General features: G+C 48.3%; 1 protein-coding gene across 1 annotated transcript in view; it reads right to left on the reverse strand.

Moving 5' to 3' along the window:
* LOC100865749 (protein vein) overlaps window positions 1-22,684 on the reverse strand; it is a gene marked incomplete at its 5' end in the record, with an annotated part of 58,428 nt that overhangs the window by 22,208 nt on the left and 13,536 nt on the right. Inside the window, one exon of the mRNA XM_003697306.4 lies at window positions 15,855-15,997. Within this exon, the coding sequence (XP_003697354.3) occupies window positions 15,855-15,997 (143 nt within the window). The remainder of the gene's footprint in view (window positions 1-15,854; window positions 15,998-22,684) is intronic.

The raw sequence follows: 22,684 nt of genomic DNA on the forward strand, positions 1-22,684 counted from the left end.
CGAAAAATAGGGAAAGCTTATCAACCCGTGAATACCGCGAACCGGGCTTCGATTCTTCGGCTCGTATTCAGAAATTTCGCGCCACTTGTCTCTTTCGATTCCAATATCGGCTTCGAGGATATCTGTTCCGAAGCGGACGAGGGGAGTTATCTCGGGGATCGCGCGCGAGCGGAATTTCAAAAAGCCTTCGGTTTCTCCGGCTAAAAAATCGACGGACCGGTTGTCTATCCGGTTGTCGATCTTGGACCGCGAGGAAAAACCCTCCTCGATCTCTCGCGAAACCCTGACGGAGAAGAGGTGTCGCTCCGTCTCTTCCTTTTTCCTTTCCTTCCTCAAATTGAAATCGCCGTCGAGGGGAATGAAACAGGAATGGGAATAAATTTCAACGACTGTAAACGAATAATCGTGATAACGGATTACTAGGATTACGTCTCCTTCTCACGAAACTGAGATCACGTACTCGAACGATACTCGAATTTCTCGATCGACTTGCCGCTACGATTCGTCTAATAAATAAATTCCACGCAAGGGAATATTTGTACTTGGACGTGGGAGGAAGAATTTTTCTCGTGGATGTAACAAAAGTTGCGCGACGAAACGGTTTCGAGCGGCAGGTTTCGGCCGTTGCTTTTGACGCGAGCAACGTTGTTTGGATACCATTATCTCCGTCGATGTAACATCGATCGCGGGTGCATTTAGATAGGCCAGCTGTTCCACGTCGGACACGATCTCTCACCCGCGTTGATACGTCACTTTTCGACGTGTTTACGGGCCCCGCGCTCGAATTTTTTGCACATCGATACACCGAACCGACTGTTCCCCTCCTCCTCACCCTTTTTTCTCCCTTTTTTTAATCGCGCCTCCTCGACAATTTCGACAGAATTTTTTTCACTCGCGCGTTTGAAACGGAAAAAAAAAAAAAAAAAACGACGTCCTTTTTATCGCGGGCCAGAAACTCGACTGCGTTCTCGCTTCCTCGAACGGTGGCACGCGCACCGCTGGAATTAGTTTAAAAATGTGTTACGGTATTAGTTCACGCTAACTGGCCGCAACAACTGCGCGTGCTAATTAAGGTTAACGCGTTGGACTCCTCTTCTTCTGCCTCTATTCCGCCCCCTCCTTTCCTTTTTCCTCGTTTTTGAAGTATGAAATACGAGTTGTTCGTTCTTGGAGCGTGGGCGAGCCGAAAATTGGGCGGGCGAAAACTCGCGCGGAAGCCGGCCAAACGACGAAACTTTTAATCTGCCTGTCGGAACCGGGGGAGGAAGGAAAATTTTCGGGAGGCCGAATTACGTTCTGGAAACATTGTTCCAATTATACGGAGGGATGCAAGTACATCGATCTCCTCCTTCCTCGAAACGAGAAAAATATAAATTTTTCCTCTTCCTTCCTTCTTTTCTTCCTCGAATACGTACACGAAACGACGAGGGAAAATTGATCGGAATAAATTTTAAATTTCGTCGCGAGGATTATTTCCCAACCGAACATCTTGTCTTCGCTCGATATCCTTAATCGATCCACGATTCATTTATAAATGAAATGAATGTAGGGCGGAGTTGTTTTGCCAAGAAGACGACGGGGATAATTCACAGAATTTTCGTTGTTTCGTGTGTTGTGTATTACGCGAATCGGACGATGGACGAGATAAAGTGAAATGGATGACTTTATTAAGCGTATTGACGTAACCTCCCAATCAAAGGAATTTCTGTTTGTTTATAATTGACGCTTTAATTGGGAGCCGGTGAAATTACTCCATTTCGCCTCGATCCCCCATCCTTCATTTTTGTCACTGTTTCCCACCCAATAATAATAACAACAAAATATAACGCGTGAGACAGACAGATGGAATGGAACGCGACCATTTCGTCATCCGTTCTCTACACGCGTTGCGGATTTATCAAATTTATCCAATCTTGTTTCCCAACCCGACCGATTTATCCTTGCTCTTCCCCCCTTTTTTTTTTCTTCTTCTATTTCATCTTCTTCACGAACGAGTTCCAACAAACGAGCGATAAGCGTTCTTCGTACGAACGGCGGAATTGGCGGAAACGGTTCCAACCGGCGTTAATTCGCATCGACAGCGTTGGAAAATAGGCGCGGGGCGGTGGGGTGTAATTAAGTCGGATATAATTGGCCTAATATATCTGTTCGCGAGGGCGTCTGCGGCTCTCTCCGGCCGCGCACGCGCGCGATCGTTGGCGGAGTCGGTCCATTTGCGTTTCCAAATATCGTGTTTCAAACGCGCGATCGCCTCTCGCCTCGACTTTCGTTGCCGTGTCGGGCTCCTACGTTTCTCCCGATGTATTCCGTATTCGAGAGCAGCGCTCGCCCAATATTTTCGCCTCGCGTGAATGGATTCAAGTCGGCGTTTCGCGCGGGTGGAGGGCAGTTGTAAAACGAATCGGGTTACGTGACTACGCCGATCTCCTTTGAGAGAGAGAGAGAGAGAGGAGAGTGGCCGAGTTTTCGAGAGGAAAAATCCGTGGACGAGAGAATTTTCGCGCTCGTCCACGTTCGAGGAAGAATGAAATTGCGAAGTTTCAAAGGATCCTCCGAGCTTTAAGCACCACGTGTGCTTTCCCTCTCCCTCCCTTCCCTAGGCCTTCTTACTCCGTTCCTGTCCACCGGTTTTCCTCCTTTGTCGGGGTGGTGGATTCCTTCCTGCCGCTAGAAAAAGTAAATTGAATAGATCTGGCAAACTGTGGAAAAGGAAGATTCGCGGAGGTGGGGGACGACAAGATTCTCGCGCGCACGTCGAGGGAATCCGAGAGTGGCTCGTTCCTCCTGTTGTTCCTCTCACTTTTACGAGACGTCGTCTCGATTTAACTTCGTGAGAAAAAAGAAACGAACTCCTCTCTCTCTCTCTCTCTCTCTGTTTCCATCTCTGATTTCCTTCGATTTGCTCTCCAACTCGCGAACAACGACTGAGGAACAGTTCGTAAAATCGAAAGATAATCGGTTAGTGCGTGTGTAAACGTTCGTCGGGAGAAACGATATTTTTAATCCTTCTTTTTTTTCTCCTCCTCACCCGTCAGGAGGAAGATATCTCACGAAGAAGGTTGCCTCGCTCATAAGCGGAGGAGTGCAATTTCCGAAGCGAGCGAGGGAGCACCTTACATCATCCTCGTTAAACTTTTATGGAAGATGTATCGCGCGTTCGCGAAGCGAACTTGCGGATAAGACCATCGCTCGACCGAGCCACCGTTCGCGAGTCTTTTTTAACGGCGTCTCTTCAACGGGGGAACGAGTGTATCCTTCCAAAGAGAATTTTCCCCACAAAGAGAAACGCCGGGTAAGAATTTCAGACGGGAGAAAAATCTTCCATCAACGGAAACAACCGGCCAACCCTGCTCTCTCTCCTTTTCTTTTCTTTCTTTCTTCCTTTTTCTTGTTCCTCTCCTTTTCTTTTCTTCTTTTTCTCGATGCCATCGCTTTTTGATCTCGCGCTTCATAAGCACCTCGGCTTCTCAAATTTTATTCACCGTTTAATTATCCTCCTCCTCTTCTTCTTTTGCGCTATAATCTTTCTCGGTATTTCTCCACTCTCTCTCTCTCTCTGGATTCTATATACATTATTTTGATCCGTCAGCCAAATGGTGTGATTTTTGAATCCCGGGCGATGTCTCCCGATCCCACGTCCCGTTCCACCGGGTCAAATATCGTTCGAATGAAATTTTCACAGACGCTTTTGGTTTATAAGAATCCCATAAGAACGGCAGGCATAAGAGAAAGGGAAGAGGAGGGAGGGCATATAAAAACGAATCGAGTCTACCCGATATGAAATTCGTGTATCGACCGAGGTCGCGGATCGACCAACCGATCCGGTTTAGATTATTCTTCCGACATCGTTCGCGCGTATTCACCCGTATCGGAGGGCTTGCCACGATTCAATAAGGCCGCGTTATTGCTGACGTAGCTCTCGATCCCGCCCGGAATTTCGTATTCACCTTCGCGTGATTTTTAATCCTTTCTTCCTTTCCTTTCTTCTTCTCGCTGGCCTCACGCTTTCAGCGTGTACAAAAGTGAACAAAAGGGCGGGCGAACGAGATTAAAAGAGGTAGGAGGATCTGTTTGGAATTGCGAAATCGTTTTTACCACGCTCGAAAAAACCGTATTTCTTCCACTTCCCCTCGATAAATTCTTATTTACTCCCTTCTCTCGGTTGTACTCTCGTCGTTCAACGGTATTCCCAGCAGTTCTCGAATCGCGTTTTCAATCGTTTTCTCGCTTTGTTTCCCTCCTCCTCCTCCTCCTCCTCCCGTATCGCGTTTCCAATTTATCCAAAGGTTGAGCGAAGGAAAAAAGATATTTCGTCGCGCTTCGATTCGAGGATTTTTCGAAATTTGGAGAAAAAAAAATGGCGCGCAAGATGCGGGCTGGATACGTACGATATATCCCGCGAGCATCGAGGCGAACAGCGGACAGGATATTTCGTCGGCCCGCAGAATCCCTCCTCCTCCTCCTTCTCCCTTTTTCTCCTGCTTCGCGCGCAAACAAAGCGCGCGAAGCTTGTTCAGGACGGCACGGTTGTTTGTCTTCCATTAACTTCAACCCTTCTGGACAAAGATAATGCGCCCTCGTTAATTCGTTTTGGCGACACGCTCGCGCCAACGTACGTCGAGAGAAACGTCTCGCTCTCTGCACTTCTCTGCCGAGGAGAGAAAAAAAATTTGGCCGATCGTTCCGGACAAGTAAGAGCCCTTTTCATCCCCAGTTATTCACAAAGGAAAAGGCTATTCCACGCAAAGAAGTGGAACCAAGTGTTGTGACGTTGGACGAATTTCTTTTTATACGCGTAGACGAGGCTGGCAGCGCTCGCGACGCGGAAAATACGGTCAAAGACGGAAGCGGGAGGAGAGGCGGAGGGACGAGTAAGAAACGGGACGAAAATCGTAGAGGTAGGGAAACGGGATTCAAAGGGAAACGGGGAACAATGGGCTGGCTGCCGTGCCGTACGAATTCTTTCGCGAATTCATTCAACGATGTAACGACGCGATGAGAAACGACGTTCCGTCGATGAATGCGCTCGGCTAGAGGGGGAGGGGCGGGGGAGATGCACGCGATTGTGCGCTTAAGGACGACCCGCTGCTTCCGCCCTTGTTTTTTCCGCAAACTACCTTCTCTCTCCGATTCTCCATTTTTTTTTTTTTTCTTTTTTCTCTCGACTATTGGATCACTGCTAAAACTCTCATTTTCACCTGCACACGCGTTTTCTTTTTACTTTTATTTTATTCCAATTCCAAACTCTCGAGACACAGACGAACGCAAAGAGTGGGGAAGCAACGAGTTTGGAGGAGGAGGAGGAGGAGGAGGAGATTGTCTCTGTGTCGGATCGATCACTTGCATGAAATTCATTCCTCGGCCGGGCGCGAATTTTATAGATTCACCGCCAGAAATTTGTCTGTACATTTGGCCCACGGTTACGGCGCGCAACCGTTCGTTGTAAATTCAATCTGACGTTAAACTGGAGCCATTACTTTGCCACGTTATACCCTGCCGACGAGGCAGAGAATGGAATTTGATTTACGTTACGGTCGAACAACATCTCCTTTGTTTCAGTCATCCTCGTTTTTCCTTTCTATTTGCTCGCTTTCCATTTTCTATTTGCTCCTCTCTTTGTCCTCCGCGTATTTCCTCCCCTCTTTTTCCTTTTCCTTCAGCAAACTTATTAATCCAAGGAATTCCAGAGGTCGGCCTTTCCTTAACGCATCTCCCTCTCTTTATACGAGCGATGAATATTCTTCCTTCCTTCCTTCCTTTCCTTCCGTCGATCAAGTCGAAGGAATTTTTTCGAGTTAATGATAATAATCGCTATTTATATCGTTATTTCACCGGACACGGCGAGAGCCGAAACTCCACGTTTCGGAAGTTTGAACATCGTGATCGAGTGGATCCAATCCACCGCTTTCCCGCCGACAATGGCCGGCCGAGTATTGGATCAACAGCTCGTTTGCTTTATTGAATTCTGACAATATTGGCGGGGCGGGGGTGATAGATAGCCGCCGCGATACGCCGCTACGAGCAACTAATGGCTACTCTCAAATTAATAGGGAACGCATTAGAATGTGTAACTCTGTCATCTGGTGGATACGCGGAAGTGATTAAAATTGATCCTCCGCGATCGATCCGATTTCATTTCGACCGCCCCAGAAAATCTTTCATCGCCGCTTCGAGCCTCTACTTTCCGCCGGGATGGGAAATAATTGGCGCGCGATACGTGGACCCGTTCCACTGGGAACATCTTCGAGAAATCGATTATATCGCGTCGATGAGACGATATTTATTTACGTTTGATCCTTTTTAAAATCGAATCGCTTCGTGGATAGTAAAATTCGTAAGCTCTTGTAAAGTGCGGAATGATATCATGCGAGTGGTTAGACTTTTTTTTCTGATCTGAAATGCAGATCGAACTGCATTACAAAGTTTTCGAGTTTTGTTTCAAGCATGGAATGCGGTAATGAGATTGGAGAGAAGGAAAATGGAGATGAAAATCGAGAGTGCATCTTGATGATCACTTTATTATTAACCTTTTGCGAACTAACAACTCCAAACGATTTCCCGTACCTGTTCGGTGAAGCTAACTTAAAATGATTTCACACACAAATTGACGTATAAAACTTTTTATATTTTAATATTTTATCCATCTTGACGTGTAAAGGAAGAATAAGTTATTGAATATTAAATCGTTGAATATTAAAAATCTACGTCGTGTGATATTTTAATAATAAAGTAAGATGCCAAGATGTATTCTCGATTTGTCAAGGCAAGTATCGCAATAAAATATAAACTTACAATCCCGACAACTCTCATTTATTGTCTGTTATTCTTATTTTCCTTCCCTCTATCGTCAATTTCTTAACGAATAGAAATCATTTCGTTATTTATTAACGAGAAATCAAACTCATCTCCACTTGAATTAATTTCATTACAGTTCATTTCATGTTCCACAAAACTCAGAAAGTTTGAAAATAATATTTCTATCACCACGACTGTTCGATCGCACGGTATAATTTTAAATAAAAAAATGAGTTTACATTTAAAGAGCTTAGGAATCTATTGATGAAGCGATATTTTGAAAAAAATCAAACATAAATAAATATTGTCGCCGTTCGAATTGTCACGAGACTCACCATTTGAGCACAACGTAGAATGTTCAAATACAAATTTTCTCTCTTTACATTATAAAATATTAAGATGTAAAAGTTTGACACGTTATTTATATTTTGTGATCATTTCAAGTTAGCTAATGAAATTCACGGAACGGGCGTGCAAAAAATCGCGTGGAATCAATGATCGTCGAGCCACGAATAAAAGCATGGATGTTCCGTTCGCGAGCCGAAAGAGAGAAATTTTCGTCGGCGAAGAAACAACAATACAAACTTGGAATATTCAAATTTTCTCTCTTTACACGTAAAACGTTAAAATATAAACGTTATGATACGTTACAATTTGTGATCATTTCAAGTTAGCTAATAATGAAATTCACGGAACGGGCGTGCAAAAAATCGCGTGGAATCAATGATCGTCGAGCCACGATAAAAGCATGGATGCGTGTTCCGAACCGAGAAGAGAGAAGTTTTCGTCGGCGAAAATCGAGTGTTCGCAGGGGGTTGGAATGCCCCACCGGTAATTCCCGTGGAGAAGGAGGGCTCGTACGACTACAGACAACGATTGAGAGGCGGCGTGACGCGTGTTTCTATCTTTTCGCGCGGATTGCCTCGACGTTAGAGGCAGCAGACGACGGTGCGAAAGGCAAAAGAGAAGATTGCACCCTCAGGTGCCGTCCCCGGGGTTATCGCGGGAGGGAAATGCACTTTTCTGCATCTAACCAGGTACTCAGCCGTGCCTCGCCCCTCCTACGCGAACGTTTCGCGATCAAAGATCCGCGAATGTCTTTCCACGAGGTTTTTACAAGGAGGCGCTTGTCACTTTGTCGCACCCGGATGCTGCTCCAGCCCGAAAGGATGACTTTTCATGGATGCTTCTCGAAATTTCTCGAAGAGAAATACGTATGTAAGTAAATTGAAAATTTCTAGGATAATGCCACTTTTAAAACAATCATTCGATGCTACGTTGAAATTGCTCGAATAATTACAGCAGGTATACCCGCTTTTCGTTCGAACAAAGTTCGCCCGTTTTCCATTATTATTATCGTCGAACGATAAATTATCCGAGTAACTTTATTCGTAACTTCGTAATTATTAAATTTCCGGCTCGTCGTCCAAGTGTCTCACCTACCACGATTACATTCGCGTGCAATTCCCGATGATCGATCGAGAGAATCGTACGTCTATTTTTCGCGATAGAAAGAAGATAGCGTTCCTTCCCTCCCGATATCTTCTCAGCGGTGTACACACAACTCGGACAAGCCGAGCGAGACGGTCACGTTTTATTCTCGAGATGATAAAACGTCGCCCGTGCGTCCTCGTCCGGGTGTAATTTAGAATCAACCAAGCGTAACTAGGTGTAGGGCGAGGGGGAGGATTCTTTAATTTCAAAGGACGTAGGTATCCTCGCGGAGGGTAGTTTTCAAGCTAATTTAAGTTCCGGCACAGAATCTAGATCTTCTCTCTGTATATATTCCAGTCCTGCTGTGCGAGTAACCCGAATCTACCCTATCTTATCGTTGCACAACGCAGAGTCTAGATTCAACTCCGTAAGGTAATGCGAGTTGTGCGCGATTCTAGACGCGCGTTTCGAGTTTTCTCCATTTTCGCGCGCGCGTGTGTAGGCGTATCGTATTAATTTCGTCTCAATTTTCGATCGTCACCGCTAAGTTTCGCCTTCCACATTTGGCTGTATGCACTTCTTTTTTTCGTATCTCGCTAAAGTTCGATAGATGGAACGGTTCGTTAACGGTTTTGCACGGTGAAGAAGCGAAAAGCAGAGAAAAATACCCACCGATCGATCAAACCCATACCCAACACACCTCTCGTACACTTTGATTTCGCACCGTATAATTTATTTTGAATCGCTTCGAACGGACAAAGCCCGCACCGCAAGCGTACGCGCGTTTAATTTCGTTATCATTATCCCGGTTTATCCGGGCTATCTATCGTTATCCCCTCGATTCGACGTGGATGAAAAGAAACGCATCCTCCCTTTCCTCCTCCTCTCTCTCTCTCTCTCTTCCAATTCTGGGTCAAACGATCGTTGTTCCTGATCGCCTAATAGGGTCGCCAACTCGAACCCTTATCGGGCGGAGATAAATATCGTGGTGGCTTCATCCCAGGATGAAAGAGCGGAGCGGAAAAGAATTTATTCGAACAACAAGTTCCCCCTCGAATCGTAGCTCGATAATCGTCCACTCTCTGTACTCTTGCGGAGGGAGGGGGATATCGATCGATATCGGACGCGTTGAACGAATAATTATTTATTTCACACAGCCGGTACACAGGCTGAGAGAGTTAAAATTTTCACGGGCAATCGAAGCCCGCTAGCGTAGCACCGGCGGTAATGGCGGATGCGACGTTGCACAGCGGCGAGCAAGAAATTCGACGGCAATAAACGCTCGCCATCGATATTCGCGGCCGCATTTTTCGCGGCCCATCCCTCCCCGTAATTATTATTACGCGCGAGAATTCCGGCCCGGGTTTCGATTCGACGCCAGGAATATTAAATATCTTGGGAGGGAGGGAAGTGGGGGGGGGAGGAGAGGGGAGAGGGGATGGTGATTCGACGGAGGTTTTCGCATAAACACGCCGATAATTAGTTTTCCTAAGGAAGCGATTGGTCGAGCAGCAACTTGGTCGAGCAACTGCCGCTTCGCTCTAAATTTATCACTGGGCAAATTAACGATCGGTACGCGGAAATGGTGTACAAGCTTTTTCGCTCTTTTTCCTTCGCTTTTTCTTCCTTTTTTCTCGCTCGAATAAAAATACATCCCGCCTGTGGGAATGTTTGTCAGCCACGGATTCCAACCACGCTCCTACGAAAGGATCATTTCTACCTTACCAACTTTTTCCCTGCTCGCCTCGGATGGCAAATTAACGATGCCCGCGCTTCTTCATTAACCAACACATCTCGAAACTTGTAGGAACTGGGACGAACGAAAGATAACGAGCTTTCCAACGATCGTTACTCGATGAAAGCGGAAAATGTATTTCGCGTGTAAATAATCGCTTGGAATAAGAGAAAAAGAAAAGGAAAGAAAAGAAAAATATATATATATATCTCTATCACTCGATCGAGCGAGTCGATCATTTCATTCGGGCGGATTTGCGGATGATTCCCTCCCTCCCCCCCCCCCGCCCTCTCTTAATCGATAACTTTCCGTATAAATTGCTCGCTAAACGCGACGATTATATATACGAAAAATACTCGACGGATTTCGTCGCCACGTTGGAATCACGTTGAACCGGGCGGGTTGTATATATTGGCAGGACTATAAAAGCTATCTCTTCCATCCCGGGAAATGGCGGAGAGGCGGACGGATGGATGGATGGATCGGTATCGACGCGCCGCCGCCTCCACCGCTTTTCATTCACGCGTCTCAACTCGATTGGATGGAATCGCGTCAAACCGGTGCTGAAAAACCGGTGGTATCTTACCGTGGTAGGCGAAACACGATCCGCTCGGCTCATATAAAATTCCATACGTTTATAGAAGCGCGCGGGGCCTCTCGTCGCGGTGACGGTACGCGTGTCGTGGTCGGTTATCGCGCGGGCAGAAAAAATGGAAAAATGAAAGCCGTCGAACCCGGGGAGACGAGTTAATGCTTTTACCGCCCGCTCAAAGCTCGTGCACGTACCGCCCCCTTCTCTTCCCAACAACGTTGGCCAGCAACGCGCGGTGGAAAATCAACCGGCTTTCGTCGAATCAACCTTTTGATCCCGGGATTCGATTGCCGACCGAGTGATTCGCGGCTCTCCTCGCCGTGAGTCGATCCGTGAATAGGATTCCCTCGCGTTTCTTCCTTCTTTTCTTTTCTCTTCTTTCATCCACCGATCTCGATCTCGAGATGTCACGTGTCCAATCAAGCGTCTTTTCTTTAAGAGAACGGATAGAAAAAAAAGCTAAATGGAGCGCCTCGACGCACGATCGGTCGGACAAATAAACGACGAACCATTGTTCCTTTCTTTCGTTGTAGCTGCTCGTTGGAAACGAGGGAGGGATAATTAAACCGATGTTTCGCGTCTATTAGCTAATTAGCGACGCGCGTGGAAATGGGATCGGGCGTAAAGAAGCGCCACCTTCGAAGAATATTCCGATAATTCCGTTGGAGGATATTTCTCGAAACGGGAGACGCTCCTCGTTCCTTCTGCTTCTGCTCTTTCGGACGGATTCGTTTCCTCCTTGGTGATAATCGCAATCCAAATCTTTTATCGAAAGGGAAACAGAAACTGCTCGCGACTGTTGTTGTTGTTGTTGTTGATGACTGTCGGATGCTGTCTGCGTGCAGCGAACACACTCCTCCCCGTCTGTTCACCCGTTGCAGAGAGGGTTGCACGAAATTTCGCGCCCCGAAGTAACAACGACGTGGTGAAACACGTATGCCCGCGCGGAATTGCCGCATCTGCATCGCATTTGCACCCCCGAAATTGAGCAATCCATGAGCGGAACGATTGATATTCCTAGTTAACGTCGTTGTCGCCCCTTTCATCATCGTCGTCATCATCATCCGCGTGTTCATTTCCGCGGAACACGTTCCTCTTTATCCTCTAAAACGAGGAGGAATAATAACTTGGTTCGTTTGATTTTTCTTCCTTTCTCCCCCCCTTTTTTATTTTTCCCCTCTCCCTGTAAAAACAAAAGCAAGAAGAAGAGAAGTGAAACGAGGCGTGGATTCATTTGATGCACGGCCCGTAAACGGTTCAACAATTATTCCTCGTGAGAGAGTAACTGTTTCGTGAGGGCAAGTTCGACAAAGTTTGTATCGCAAGGATGCACGTCCAGATGCGGGTTGGTTAGGGGGGAAGGGCCGCGGAGGGCTCGTAGAGGCGAACTGTCGCGGTGGGAAGCGTGTTTCTCTCTGACGACCGAGTTTCCCCGATGTTGCAAGCGGCATTCTCATCGAACCAGACGCTAAACAGATTTCCTAGCGCTGTTATCGCAGTAATATTATTGCCGTCTTTGTGCGGCAACCAAACGTACCGCCCACCTAAAACTAAATTTATCCAAATAGGGAAACGGGCAAATTTAGCGAGCGAAACTTTAATCTTTAACTTTAAAATCCTTAATCCTCGAGAGATTCGATAAGAATTTTTAAAAATTTTCCAAACTCCCCTCCTTTCCATTCGATTTATCCGTCCTACCTACCGGTTTTCCCAACGCTCCTCGAAACAGGATGCGAGACGAGAACTCGTCCTAGACAGAGAGAGAGAGAGAGAGAGTATCGTTGACGGGAGAATCCCAAGCGAGCCGTGGGATGATCTTTCGTATCCGTTCCTTTCTTTCCCGTGGCCAACTTGGTTCCACGGCAAGCTTTGCATAATGCAAAACCGGGAGGAGCAGGTAGGCGCAAGTAGTAGGAGTAAATAGTATGAGCGACGCGTAGTCAGACGGCGTATGCAGCCCGCCGAGGACGCTGTTTGTTTATTCGTCGTCGCGACGACAGGCTTGGAGGGGAAATCGCGCGACGAGTTTTCGAGTTTCGTGAGCATCTTCCACCAGCTAAGACAATGCCACGATGCGCGTAATCACCCTTCAACACGTTATGCACACACATATATATATATATATATATATATATTCTCCTTTGCTTTCATCCCTCACGCCTCTCGAAATTTCGTAAAATTTCACGCACCGGAGAAATTTGCCTCGACTAGCATCTCGATATTCGTTTCTCTACGCTAAAAGTAGCAGCAGTAGTAACAGTAGTAGTAAAAAGTAGTAGTAGTAGTAGAAGGAAGGCGAGGGGGCGAGTCGATTGGTCCGCTTTTAATTAATTCCGTAAGAACGATGAGCTGTTGTGTATATCCGCGACAGAGGAGAAACAATGGGCGGAAAGACAACACGGCGCCGTGGGACGGCTATCGTCCCCAGCATCCGCGTACCTCCACGAATAAGGGAGGTTTACCTTCCGCTCGTAATTGTTTCTATTCCGACGTTTCGTCGCCCCCTGCTCCGCCTCCTAATTGCCTCCGTTTCTCGTCTCTTCACCTTCGAGAGCATTAAACGGACTTAAGTCTCTCTCTCTCTCTCCATCGAGATCCTTTCTCCGCCTACCTCTTCTCCGCCACGTTATCCACCGTATCAGTATTTAAGGCGAGGAATCATTAGCCTCCTCTCTCTCTCTCTCTCTCTCTTTCGATCATCCAGCATTGCAAGCCTCGTCTCTGCTCGGGAACGCGATCGATACACACGGAGGGAGGGCGTTGTTTGTTTTGTCGCGCTTTGAGAAGGGTATCAAAGGGGGAGGGGATGGATGGAGGAGATGGATGCTCGTGCGTTCAGAGCACGCCTTGTTCCTCCTCGTTGTCGATCTGGATCTAAATTGAGCGAGGTGCGGTTCTTTTACAATTTCACGATTTCCTTCTATCGCCAGAGACGCGCGTGCGTTCGTACAAAAGAACTCTTTCTTCTCTTTTTTCTTTCGCCTGCACCAACCCGGGTGTTTGACCGCTCGAGGATTTCTCTCTCTCTCTCGCGGAACTTGAGCACGAAACCTCGGCGTTAACGCCAGAGACGCGCGACGAGTGGTGAAACGGTTGTTGAAACAGGAAGGAAGCGGCGATGTATCGGAACGGAAGAAGAAGAAGAAGAAGGGGAGGAGGAGGAGGAGGAGGAAGTCTAACGATTGAATTTTCTGGAATGGGATTTTGAGGAGAGAATCTTGGGATTTCGTATAATTTCATCCCGATCTCCCTCGGCGGTGGTGAAACCTTATGGCCGCCTAGGTCGGTGTAAGTCGGAACGACGGGTTATTGTATCGAGTTACAAGTGCAAGTTGCGCGGGTAAAGCGCGCCATTGCGAGTGGAGGTGCAATTGTTAAAACATAGCGCACACTCGGCCACTCCGCCGAGCGCGCTCGAGTTCGTAGTAAAAGTTTGTGGCAAATGTTATTGCAGTCTGGCTGGAGAGCGGCGCGATTCCCTTCCTTCTTCGAGCAACTCTAGCCTTATAAACATTACCACAATCTGTTGCCGCAATCGAGCAGCTAGAAACCGGTAAGAGGAGGCGCGAGTGGCGAAAACCTTCTCTTCCCTTGACCTTTTTTCTTTTCTCTTTTCTTTTTTTTTACGAAAAAAAACGATATCCTTTCCCTCGATCGAAAATTGGATCGGAATTTCGACGTTTCGTTTGGCGCGCGTACGCGAAAATAGGCAGCTGACCCGCCGCCATCAGCAGTTCGGAGTATGAAAGCCTGACGCGGGCAGGGTTGTAATTGTCGTCCTTTGTCCGTCATACGAGCTCGGTGGCCCCCCCACCGGTGGCGGTGAACCGCAAGCTTTCCCGACCTCGCTGGAACCGCTACCCTGCGCGAGCATTATCGCATCAGCTGCTTGATCCTTGCTTTATCGCCCGCCTGCCCCACATTTCCCACACCGCTCTTCCCTATTTGTTCCCGATATTATTGTTATTATCATTATTATTATTATCTCTTTTCCTCTCGCAAGGGAGAATAAACCTTCCTTCCATATTTCTTCCTCGCTCTTGGGTATATATTTTTTACCCAATCGTTCCGCTTTGCAAGACTTCACAATTCCATCACTTTTTTCTTTTTTTCTTTTCTTTCTTTTTCCTCCCTTCCACTTCCACCAAGCTGTCTTGCCGCTTTTCCACGAAGCGGATGCTGGGTCCACCGGCATAAATAGGGTGGCGAAAAGCGTCCGCCAAATGTTGCTGCCGTGTTATGAAAACCCATAAACCAACGTTCCGCACGACGCGGGACTTCCTCGATGTCGGTCGATCGATCGATAAACGCGCGAACGTGTTTCAGACGTTTATGCGCATCGCGACCGCGTCTTTCCAACGTGTAAAAATTACACGAGTCGGTGAACCAGATATCTTCGAAACGGAGGAGGAGGAGGATCGATTCTCCGATTCCCGAGTTATGTACTCACTCCTTCTTTCCTTTTTCTTTTTTCTCTCCATTCATCCATTCTCCCGAACGAGGAGCGTGGAAAATTAATATCGTAAATTCGGTATCCGATTTAATTGTTTTCGATTTCGATTATTATTCGATTATTCGCGCAGCCTGGCAAAGGGATCAAAGGATTTTCCATAACCTTTTATGGCGTGATATTCTCCCTTTCGGGGAGAGAGAGAGAGAGAGGCAGAGATAAAAAAGAGAGAGGAGAAAAATGATTTTCATAGACGACAATGGGGTCATCGAGATGTCGCAGGTTGGTGTATCGTGAAGTCGCGTATAGCGGCGCTATTTTTTTCCACGGATTCAACGGCGATTCCACAGTGGGCGCACGCACCATCGGAGTTATAACGACAACGAGTGAAAACTGAAACGTGCATGCATGCATGCGTGTATCGGCAGGTGTTTCACCGTGGTATCGATCGGATCGATACGATCGGCGGGAATCGGGCTCGAACAAAAACACCGCGTTTCCGCACCCTTTGTTTCCTCCACCCAGCTTTTTGTATCGACGATCGACGCCCGGCTAACGAACGCTGCCGCGTTTTTAAGGCCGCCGTTACACCGTGTTCCTCCTATATTTTTTTTATTAATGAGGTCGTCGCGCGGAAAGAGAGAAAGTCTCTCCTCACTCTCTCTCTCTCTCTCTCTACATATATATATATATACCGCGGGATAAATAATAAATGTGTCTCTCTTTTTCTCTCTTTGTTCAGATACTCCGAAGAGACGAAACGCGATACACGAGATCGGTCAAAAAAAAAAAAAAAAGAAAAGAAAAGAAAGAAAGAAAGAAAGAAAGAAGAGAGGGAGGATACTCACTGGTTTCCGGAATTCTCGTATCGTGAGCGACTAGAAGCTGGGCCGCGAGTGAGGCCCGATGACCGGAAGTACTCTCAGCTACGCACTCGTATCTGCCGCTGTCCTCAGGCTTCGCGGAGGATATCACCACTTTCGATCTCCGCCTGCACAACAGATAACGATTCATAATGATTCTGTCCATTATTGCACAACAACAGTACAGTTTGAAAAGTTGGGTATGTACACATGGTGGCACAGGGTTGTGGATGACAGGTCGCGATTTTTATCACGCGCGCGACAATATCTGCAAAAAAAATTGGAGGGGGAAGGGCGGACCAGTTCGGGGGGAATGACGAGTCACGGGGCGGACGAAAAGGGATTCAGCCTTTTCCACCCGAGTCCCGGGAGAAGATTCCGCAAAGTTAGGGCAAACAGGAAGTTTTGCTCACGAGGATTCGAATACTCTTGGCTGGTAAGCTTCCGCGCGGGGGTTTAGAGCCGGGGAAATTTCTCTCTCTATCCAGGAGAAAACTCGTTTTTCCGTATGAAGAAGCGGAAACTTCTCGCGCTCCGCGAACCCCCCCCCCCCTCTCGAACTTGCCCCCGAGACGCCGGCAAATTTAATAACTTTTCGAAAGCCCGCGGATTATTGCCGCCGGAATTCCCCCGTAACGCAAACATATCGATAACGATCGATACGGAGGGCCGCCCTCCCTTTATTTTACCCACCATATTTTCCCGACGCGTATCAAACTCCTTTGGGGAAACTTCTCGAAACTTTATGCACCCCCGAATCGTGCCGCTCCTCTCGGATCGAGTTACAATATTTTTTTTTACAATATTTACCGCTCTTTATTCCCTTTCGAAGAAGGAAAAGAAAAGAAAAATCGACGAGGAGAAAGAAGCGTTCCGCTCGAATGTTCGAGCGAGATATACAATTTCGGAGCGAGTAGGGCAGTGTGGTGTTGCGAAGTACCAGCACAGTAAGTGGAAAAAAATATGGCACAATAAGGGAGGAGGAGGAGGAGGAGGAGGAGGAGGAGGGGGCAAGGTCGAATTTGTCAACGAAGCACGGCACTTTGGACGACGAGGTAAAACGTGAGCTCGCTTCCGGGAGCTACGGAATTCTCCGCAAATTGGAACCGATTCAACCGGCTTTAAGATGACCCCTTCCCTTGCCACTTGTCGGGGAGAGTTTCTCGATGGCCTTGTATTACGCCGCAATCCGCCGAGTCCACGTAGCGAGACCTTCGGGGGTTAACGGAGCGCAGAGAAGGGAAACTCGATCGTAAATCCACGCTCGGTTCCAATCCTCCCTCCTCCCGAGGGATCTTGGACCTTGGACTTTGACTGCCGAGATCGCTCCATGTTTCTCTCTCTCTCTCTCTACGAGATTCTTCTCTCACTGAATGCGTGGGACATGGATGGATGGATGGTGACAACGGTGACACGCCGGCTCGAGCTTTTTGCCGGTTAATTGACGCGCGGCCGTAATCCTTGGTCGATCGAAAGCCGCGACACGGCTTAGAGGAGCTGTCATTTCGAATCGGTTTTCGAAGCTTGGCCGGCGCAATTTTGAAACCGAGATAGGATAAAACGGATAGCGCCACACTTTCGACTAATTCCGCCGTTTCAACCGCGCGGCCGATGATTAACGAAACGCGCGTGCGAATCGCGATCGGATCGCAATTTCGGTGCCCGCCGCGCCGTGAATATCCCCCCTCCAGTGAGAATAATCCCTTAATCGCAACCTAGATCGATGTTTTCTCTGCCCTTGTTTCGTCTGCCCGCTCTGTTATTAATTTCCCAACGTTGTGTCCCCGTAACGTTGCCGCCGACCGATCCTCGAGGCTTAGCCTCGCCTCGTTAAATTTCACCGAGAACGCCCCTTCCCTTCCTTCTCCTGTATCGCGTTCCCCTACTCGTGCGACATTTTCGAAGGAGGAGGAAGAGGAACGGAAGCGGACTTTTTGTTTTGACTTGGTCGAAGGAAAGAATCGAAGGGAGGATGGATCGGAAGAGAGAGAGATAATTGCCCTCTCGACTCGGAACGGAACGGCACGGAGAAGCACAATTCTTCTTCAACTTCGACCTTCGCTTCCCGCCCCCCCCCCCTCCATCTCATCGCCGTGTTTACGCGTAAACGCATGCAGGAAGAGGCCGATATCCCCGCTCGACGCGATTGTTTCAAGAGGAGTGCCGAGAATTCGAAGCTCTTTCCTCGAAATCGCGCACGCACGATGGAAAAGATGAAATCGTCTTCCTTCCGATCGAGATCTTTCGTTCGACTCGAGATTGGAATCGTTTCGCGAAACATCCATTTCGCGTCGTCCGCTATTTCGTTTCGAGAAAGAATCCCGGGAGACGAGATTTTCAGTGGCTTTAGAGGTGTCGACCTCCTCTCTCTCTCTCTCTCTCCCGCCACTGAAAAGTGTCCGACAGACGGAGTCGCCGTGCAACAGCAGCGAGAGGGAGGAAGCGGCGAAAATATTTGCGCGAGTCGAGAGCTAAGAGCCCCCACGGCTTGCGTGTCGTCTGTTCATCCCCTTTAAGCGATTTCACATGCGCGCGAGATACAGAGAGAGAGAGAGAGAGATACACCGAGAGAAAGAGCGTTGGAAGCGTTGGGAGAAAGAGACGGATAGGACGGAGGAAAAAGAGGGAAAAAGAGAGAGGAGAGGCGCAGAGAGGCGCGATGGATCCAGCAGGGAAGGGTTTCTAATTTGGTGCCGCGGCAAAAATCGACACTCCGTCTAGACTACCGCCACTCTCCGGTTTAGTAGGCGCGTATATATGCCAGGCCTCTCCGCGAAACAGAGAGAGAGAGAGAGAGAGAGAGAGAGAGAGAGAGAGAGAGAGAGAGAGAGAAGAAGAAGAAGAAGGTTCCAGGAGTGTTGGAAGCCCGACCGAGGGGGAGGAGGAAGGAGAGCGAAGGAGCGAGAAATATATAGAGGAGAGGAGAGGGGTCGGACGGATGAAAGAGAGCCGGAGAGAGATAAACCGAGATTTCTATTTATGTATTCCACCTCGTTCATGACTCCGGCCCGTCTTTCGCGCTCTCCTTTCATCTCGTTACGTTTTTGCGGCCGGTTAGCCCTCCCTCCCCTCCTCCTCCCTGCCACGCAGCCCTCCGCGAGAACCTTTTCACCAAGAATCGTGGAAACGATCCGCCGCGACTTTTTCCCTTTTTCTTTCAATCGATCGATTCGTCGCGGATCCAGTCGTTTCTTTCCCACTTCGCGCTACCATTTTCCAGTTTTAAGAAATCGAACACTTTTTTAGAACAGTTTCAGAGTCAAAGAGAGATGGATAAGTTGCTTCGTTCGAGAAAGGTATCCGACTCTCGCTTTTGCTAACACGTCCATTCCTATTCGAAATGAAGAGGATTTGAGGGAAGAAGCATGCGAGGAGGATCTTTCGGAGGGTATTCCGTAGATTAGTACAACTCGGTTGCTCAAGAACCGGGTTTCACGATCGAATCTCGCCCGTAACTTTCCCTTAACGCGTTTCAATAACGCGCGGACTTGCCGACCCACAATAATCGCTGTATCGGTGTGTGCTTCCTCTACTTTGCGAGGTATCAACCGCGCGCTACGAAGCCTGGCTTCACGCTTTTCCCCCATCATATTTTGACCGCGCAACGACCGAGATCCGATTCACCGTCCCTCGCTCCATAAATCTTTCTCAACGCAATAACGCTCGTCCGATCATTCGGTTCGACCCACCACGTACACGCCTCCGATCTTCGTTACCTTCGTGTTCGAGACGAGAGCCACGTCCGGGAGAATCGCTTCGCTCTATTTTTTTTTTTCTTTTTTTTTTCTTCTTTTTTCATCGTCCAAGGTGAATTTCATCCGTGCTTGGAAAATTCACGGCGAGTTTCAGGTGATTCGGGACTGGAAATCGGGGAGGAAGGAGCGCGTCTTCAACATCGCGATTATTAACATCTGGATCCACGGAGAGATCCGTTCCTGCCGACCATCGGTGCCGACCGACTTTCGTTTTATTAATATCCCGGGATTTAAATCGTCCTATCCCGCGATTAATACGAATTACACGAGCTGCAAGCTTATTTCGTGCCCACTGTCACAGATAATTATTGCGCGACGCCCGTAGTTGGGCTTTTAATTTCGGCTCCCGTAGAATTTCGCCGGGATCGCACAATTGAAAACGAGAAGCGTGGCGGGGAGCCGGTGGTTTAATTACCCGGAAGCGGAAACTGATAGTTTCAAAAGCGTTTTAAAGTCAATTAGCACGTATGATATTTCCCAAAAGGGACCAGAGTGCGTACCCTCCCCTCCCTCCCCCCTCATATTTCGGATTAATTCTCGAATAATCTTTGACGAGTTCTCGCCTCTCGAGGCAGCTACTACTACGTTACTCGTGTTACGTATACACGGATTAATTCGTCCCCTCCGATTTTCCCCCTTCCGTCTTCCTTTCCTCTCCTTTCTTTTCGTTTCTTCTTCTTCTTCTTCTTCTTCCTTCTGCGTCCACTCCTCGTGTTCGTGGCCCCCGAGGGGGCGAGCAGAAACGCGATATCTGGTTGGGGAGAGAAGGAAAGGGAGAGCGAGAAAAATTTGCGAGGAGTAAAAATCCTGCTCACCTGGCCATTCCCGCGAATAAGAATGGCGCGTACCCTGGGATTTTTACACACGCTCTCCACTTTTTTCTCCCTCCCTTTCTTCCCTTCTTACCTCTCCTCGTTCCCTTCTCGATCGTTCGAGAAAAGAGCGGTTCGTAAGAAAAGAGGGGATTTTTCAAAACGGGAGAAGGGGAAAAACGAACGATATATTCCCGAGATATATATTCAAAAGGGACGACGAGCTTATAATTCTCTCGATTCTCGGCTCTGCGACACGATTCGACGCGAAGAAACGTTCGATCCCTGTGCACGGAGACGGCCGCCTGATCCGATTGACCAACGTTGCAGAATGCAGGCTCTCTAATGGCGGACGTCGCTGCGAGCGAGAGGACCCAGTTCTACCAGCTACTCGTAATGGAAACGGCGTGTCGTGAAAAGGAGATACACGCGGGGAGGGGGAGGGAAAGCAGGGTGGTTTCTTCGCTATTCCCGCACCCTCTGTTTTTCTTCCATCCCGGTTAATGGTTTTCTTTTGGGAGGCGGGTGGCTCGCCGCCGCTTCGTTTCGAGGCCATTCGGCCTGCTCTCTTCTCTGCTCGTTCCCTCTTCTTCTCCGTCGCTTTTTCTTTATTCGATCACGCGCGTCATCCCCTCCCCTCCCCCCATCCCTCTCTTCTCTCCACCGAAATTCCACGTCCACGAGAAACGATTGTATCGTGGACGTCGACACGAGCAACGTTTCAAGGACGATCGATAAGACGGCTCTCCTATTTCTATTATCGGCTCGTCCCTCTTTTTTTCATCTCTTCCCTTCCCTGCTTCGATTTCGAGGATGGGTAGATTTCGTCTGAGCTAAGATTCGAAAAGGAGGCGGAAAACTTTTTGCGCCAAGATCCGTGGTTTCGATCGTAGATAAGCGAAAAGAGGAAGCGGCAAAATTGGTTTGCGTTTCGGTCTTGGCGGTCTTATCGAAGCGTGGCGGAGGGAAGCGCGCGTCTGACTTATGCTCGATGCAAATTCCTTTCGATCGTTCGGCGGTATGACGTTTGTGGTCGATGGTCGGTCGAATTACGATTTTGTTCGAACGAGGACCGACCCGAGGTATCGAATTACGTGCCGCGTTGGAAGTGACCGCGCGGGTTGATTTAACGAATCGGTTACGTTACCGAGATACGAATAACGATGGCCAGACAACGCGACGCTTCACGCTAGTCCCCGTCCAGACTTCGAACCGTGCTTTCTAATTTTAGCCGGGACAGCTCAGTGCCGTAGCGCTCGACTTTTCACGCTTCGCTCGTCGACCCAGCTTTTCAGGGAAGAAAACCTCCCCGTTTTCCATTCCCTCCAACAGTGTATTATTATTATTCGAGTCGAGTCTCGTGTTTCGTTACGCGATACGCGATAATCCAGTTCGACTCGTCCCCGAGCCTTTGTTGTTGTTATTATATCGCGAGTAACCGCGAATCTTTCCCGTTTCGATCGTCGAACGAGGCGGACGTGTTGCCGTTTCGAGCGCGAAACGATAATATTCCAATATCGTAGGAAATTAAATGGCCATTTCTATCCCTCGATCGAACGATTGAACTCGCGATATATCTCGAATCTTTCTCGAATCGAAATCGGGCAGGTTATAAAAATTGTGCCGTGAAAAAAGTGTTTACTCCTTTGCTCCGCCGAAAGGAGGGAGATCGACGTTGTACAACACTGGCGACAAGGGGGGTGGTCTCGTGCAACACCAGAACGAGCAGAAACTCGTAAAAGTAACTCGAGCCGACTCGATTCCCCGCTCAACCTGCTATCGTTAGTTGTAATTTTAATCCAGCGGGGAACATTAACGGGGAAACGAGCGGCGCGCGTTAACGATCCCGTAATTCCGACGTAGTTTCGAGGAGGAGCGTAGCTACGATCCGGAGGAAGAATCCTCCGATGAACGGTGGAGGAAAACTCGACCTAGGTCTCCGATCAACTTCGCATCTCCTCCCGAGAAATACATTCATTCATCGCAGTTGCTCGATCGAAACGAATCCAAACAACTGGATTTCGACCAACTCTCGTTCCCTCTCTCGGCGGAGGGAAATTTATGGAAGGTCGACCGAGGCGATGCGAGTCGAACACCGCTTTTGAACGAAGATGGGATACGGATTTACGACGGCGTCCGCCATTTTTCCGTCCGCGGTTGAAAGCGCAAGTCCCCGTGACCCGGGCGAAATGTCAGAGCGTCGGTGCTTCCGCTTAAGTCAAAAGCTGCGCCGTTCGCACGCTCGCCC

This window comes from Apis florea, unplaced genomic scaffold, assembly GCF_048593485.1.
Source record: "Apis florea isolate Af1SG1 unplaced genomic scaffold, ASM4859348v1 contig_3802_pilon, whole genome shotgun sequence".
Lineage (NCBI taxonomy): Eukaryota > Metazoa > Arthropoda > Insecta > Hymenoptera > Apidae > Apis > Apis florea.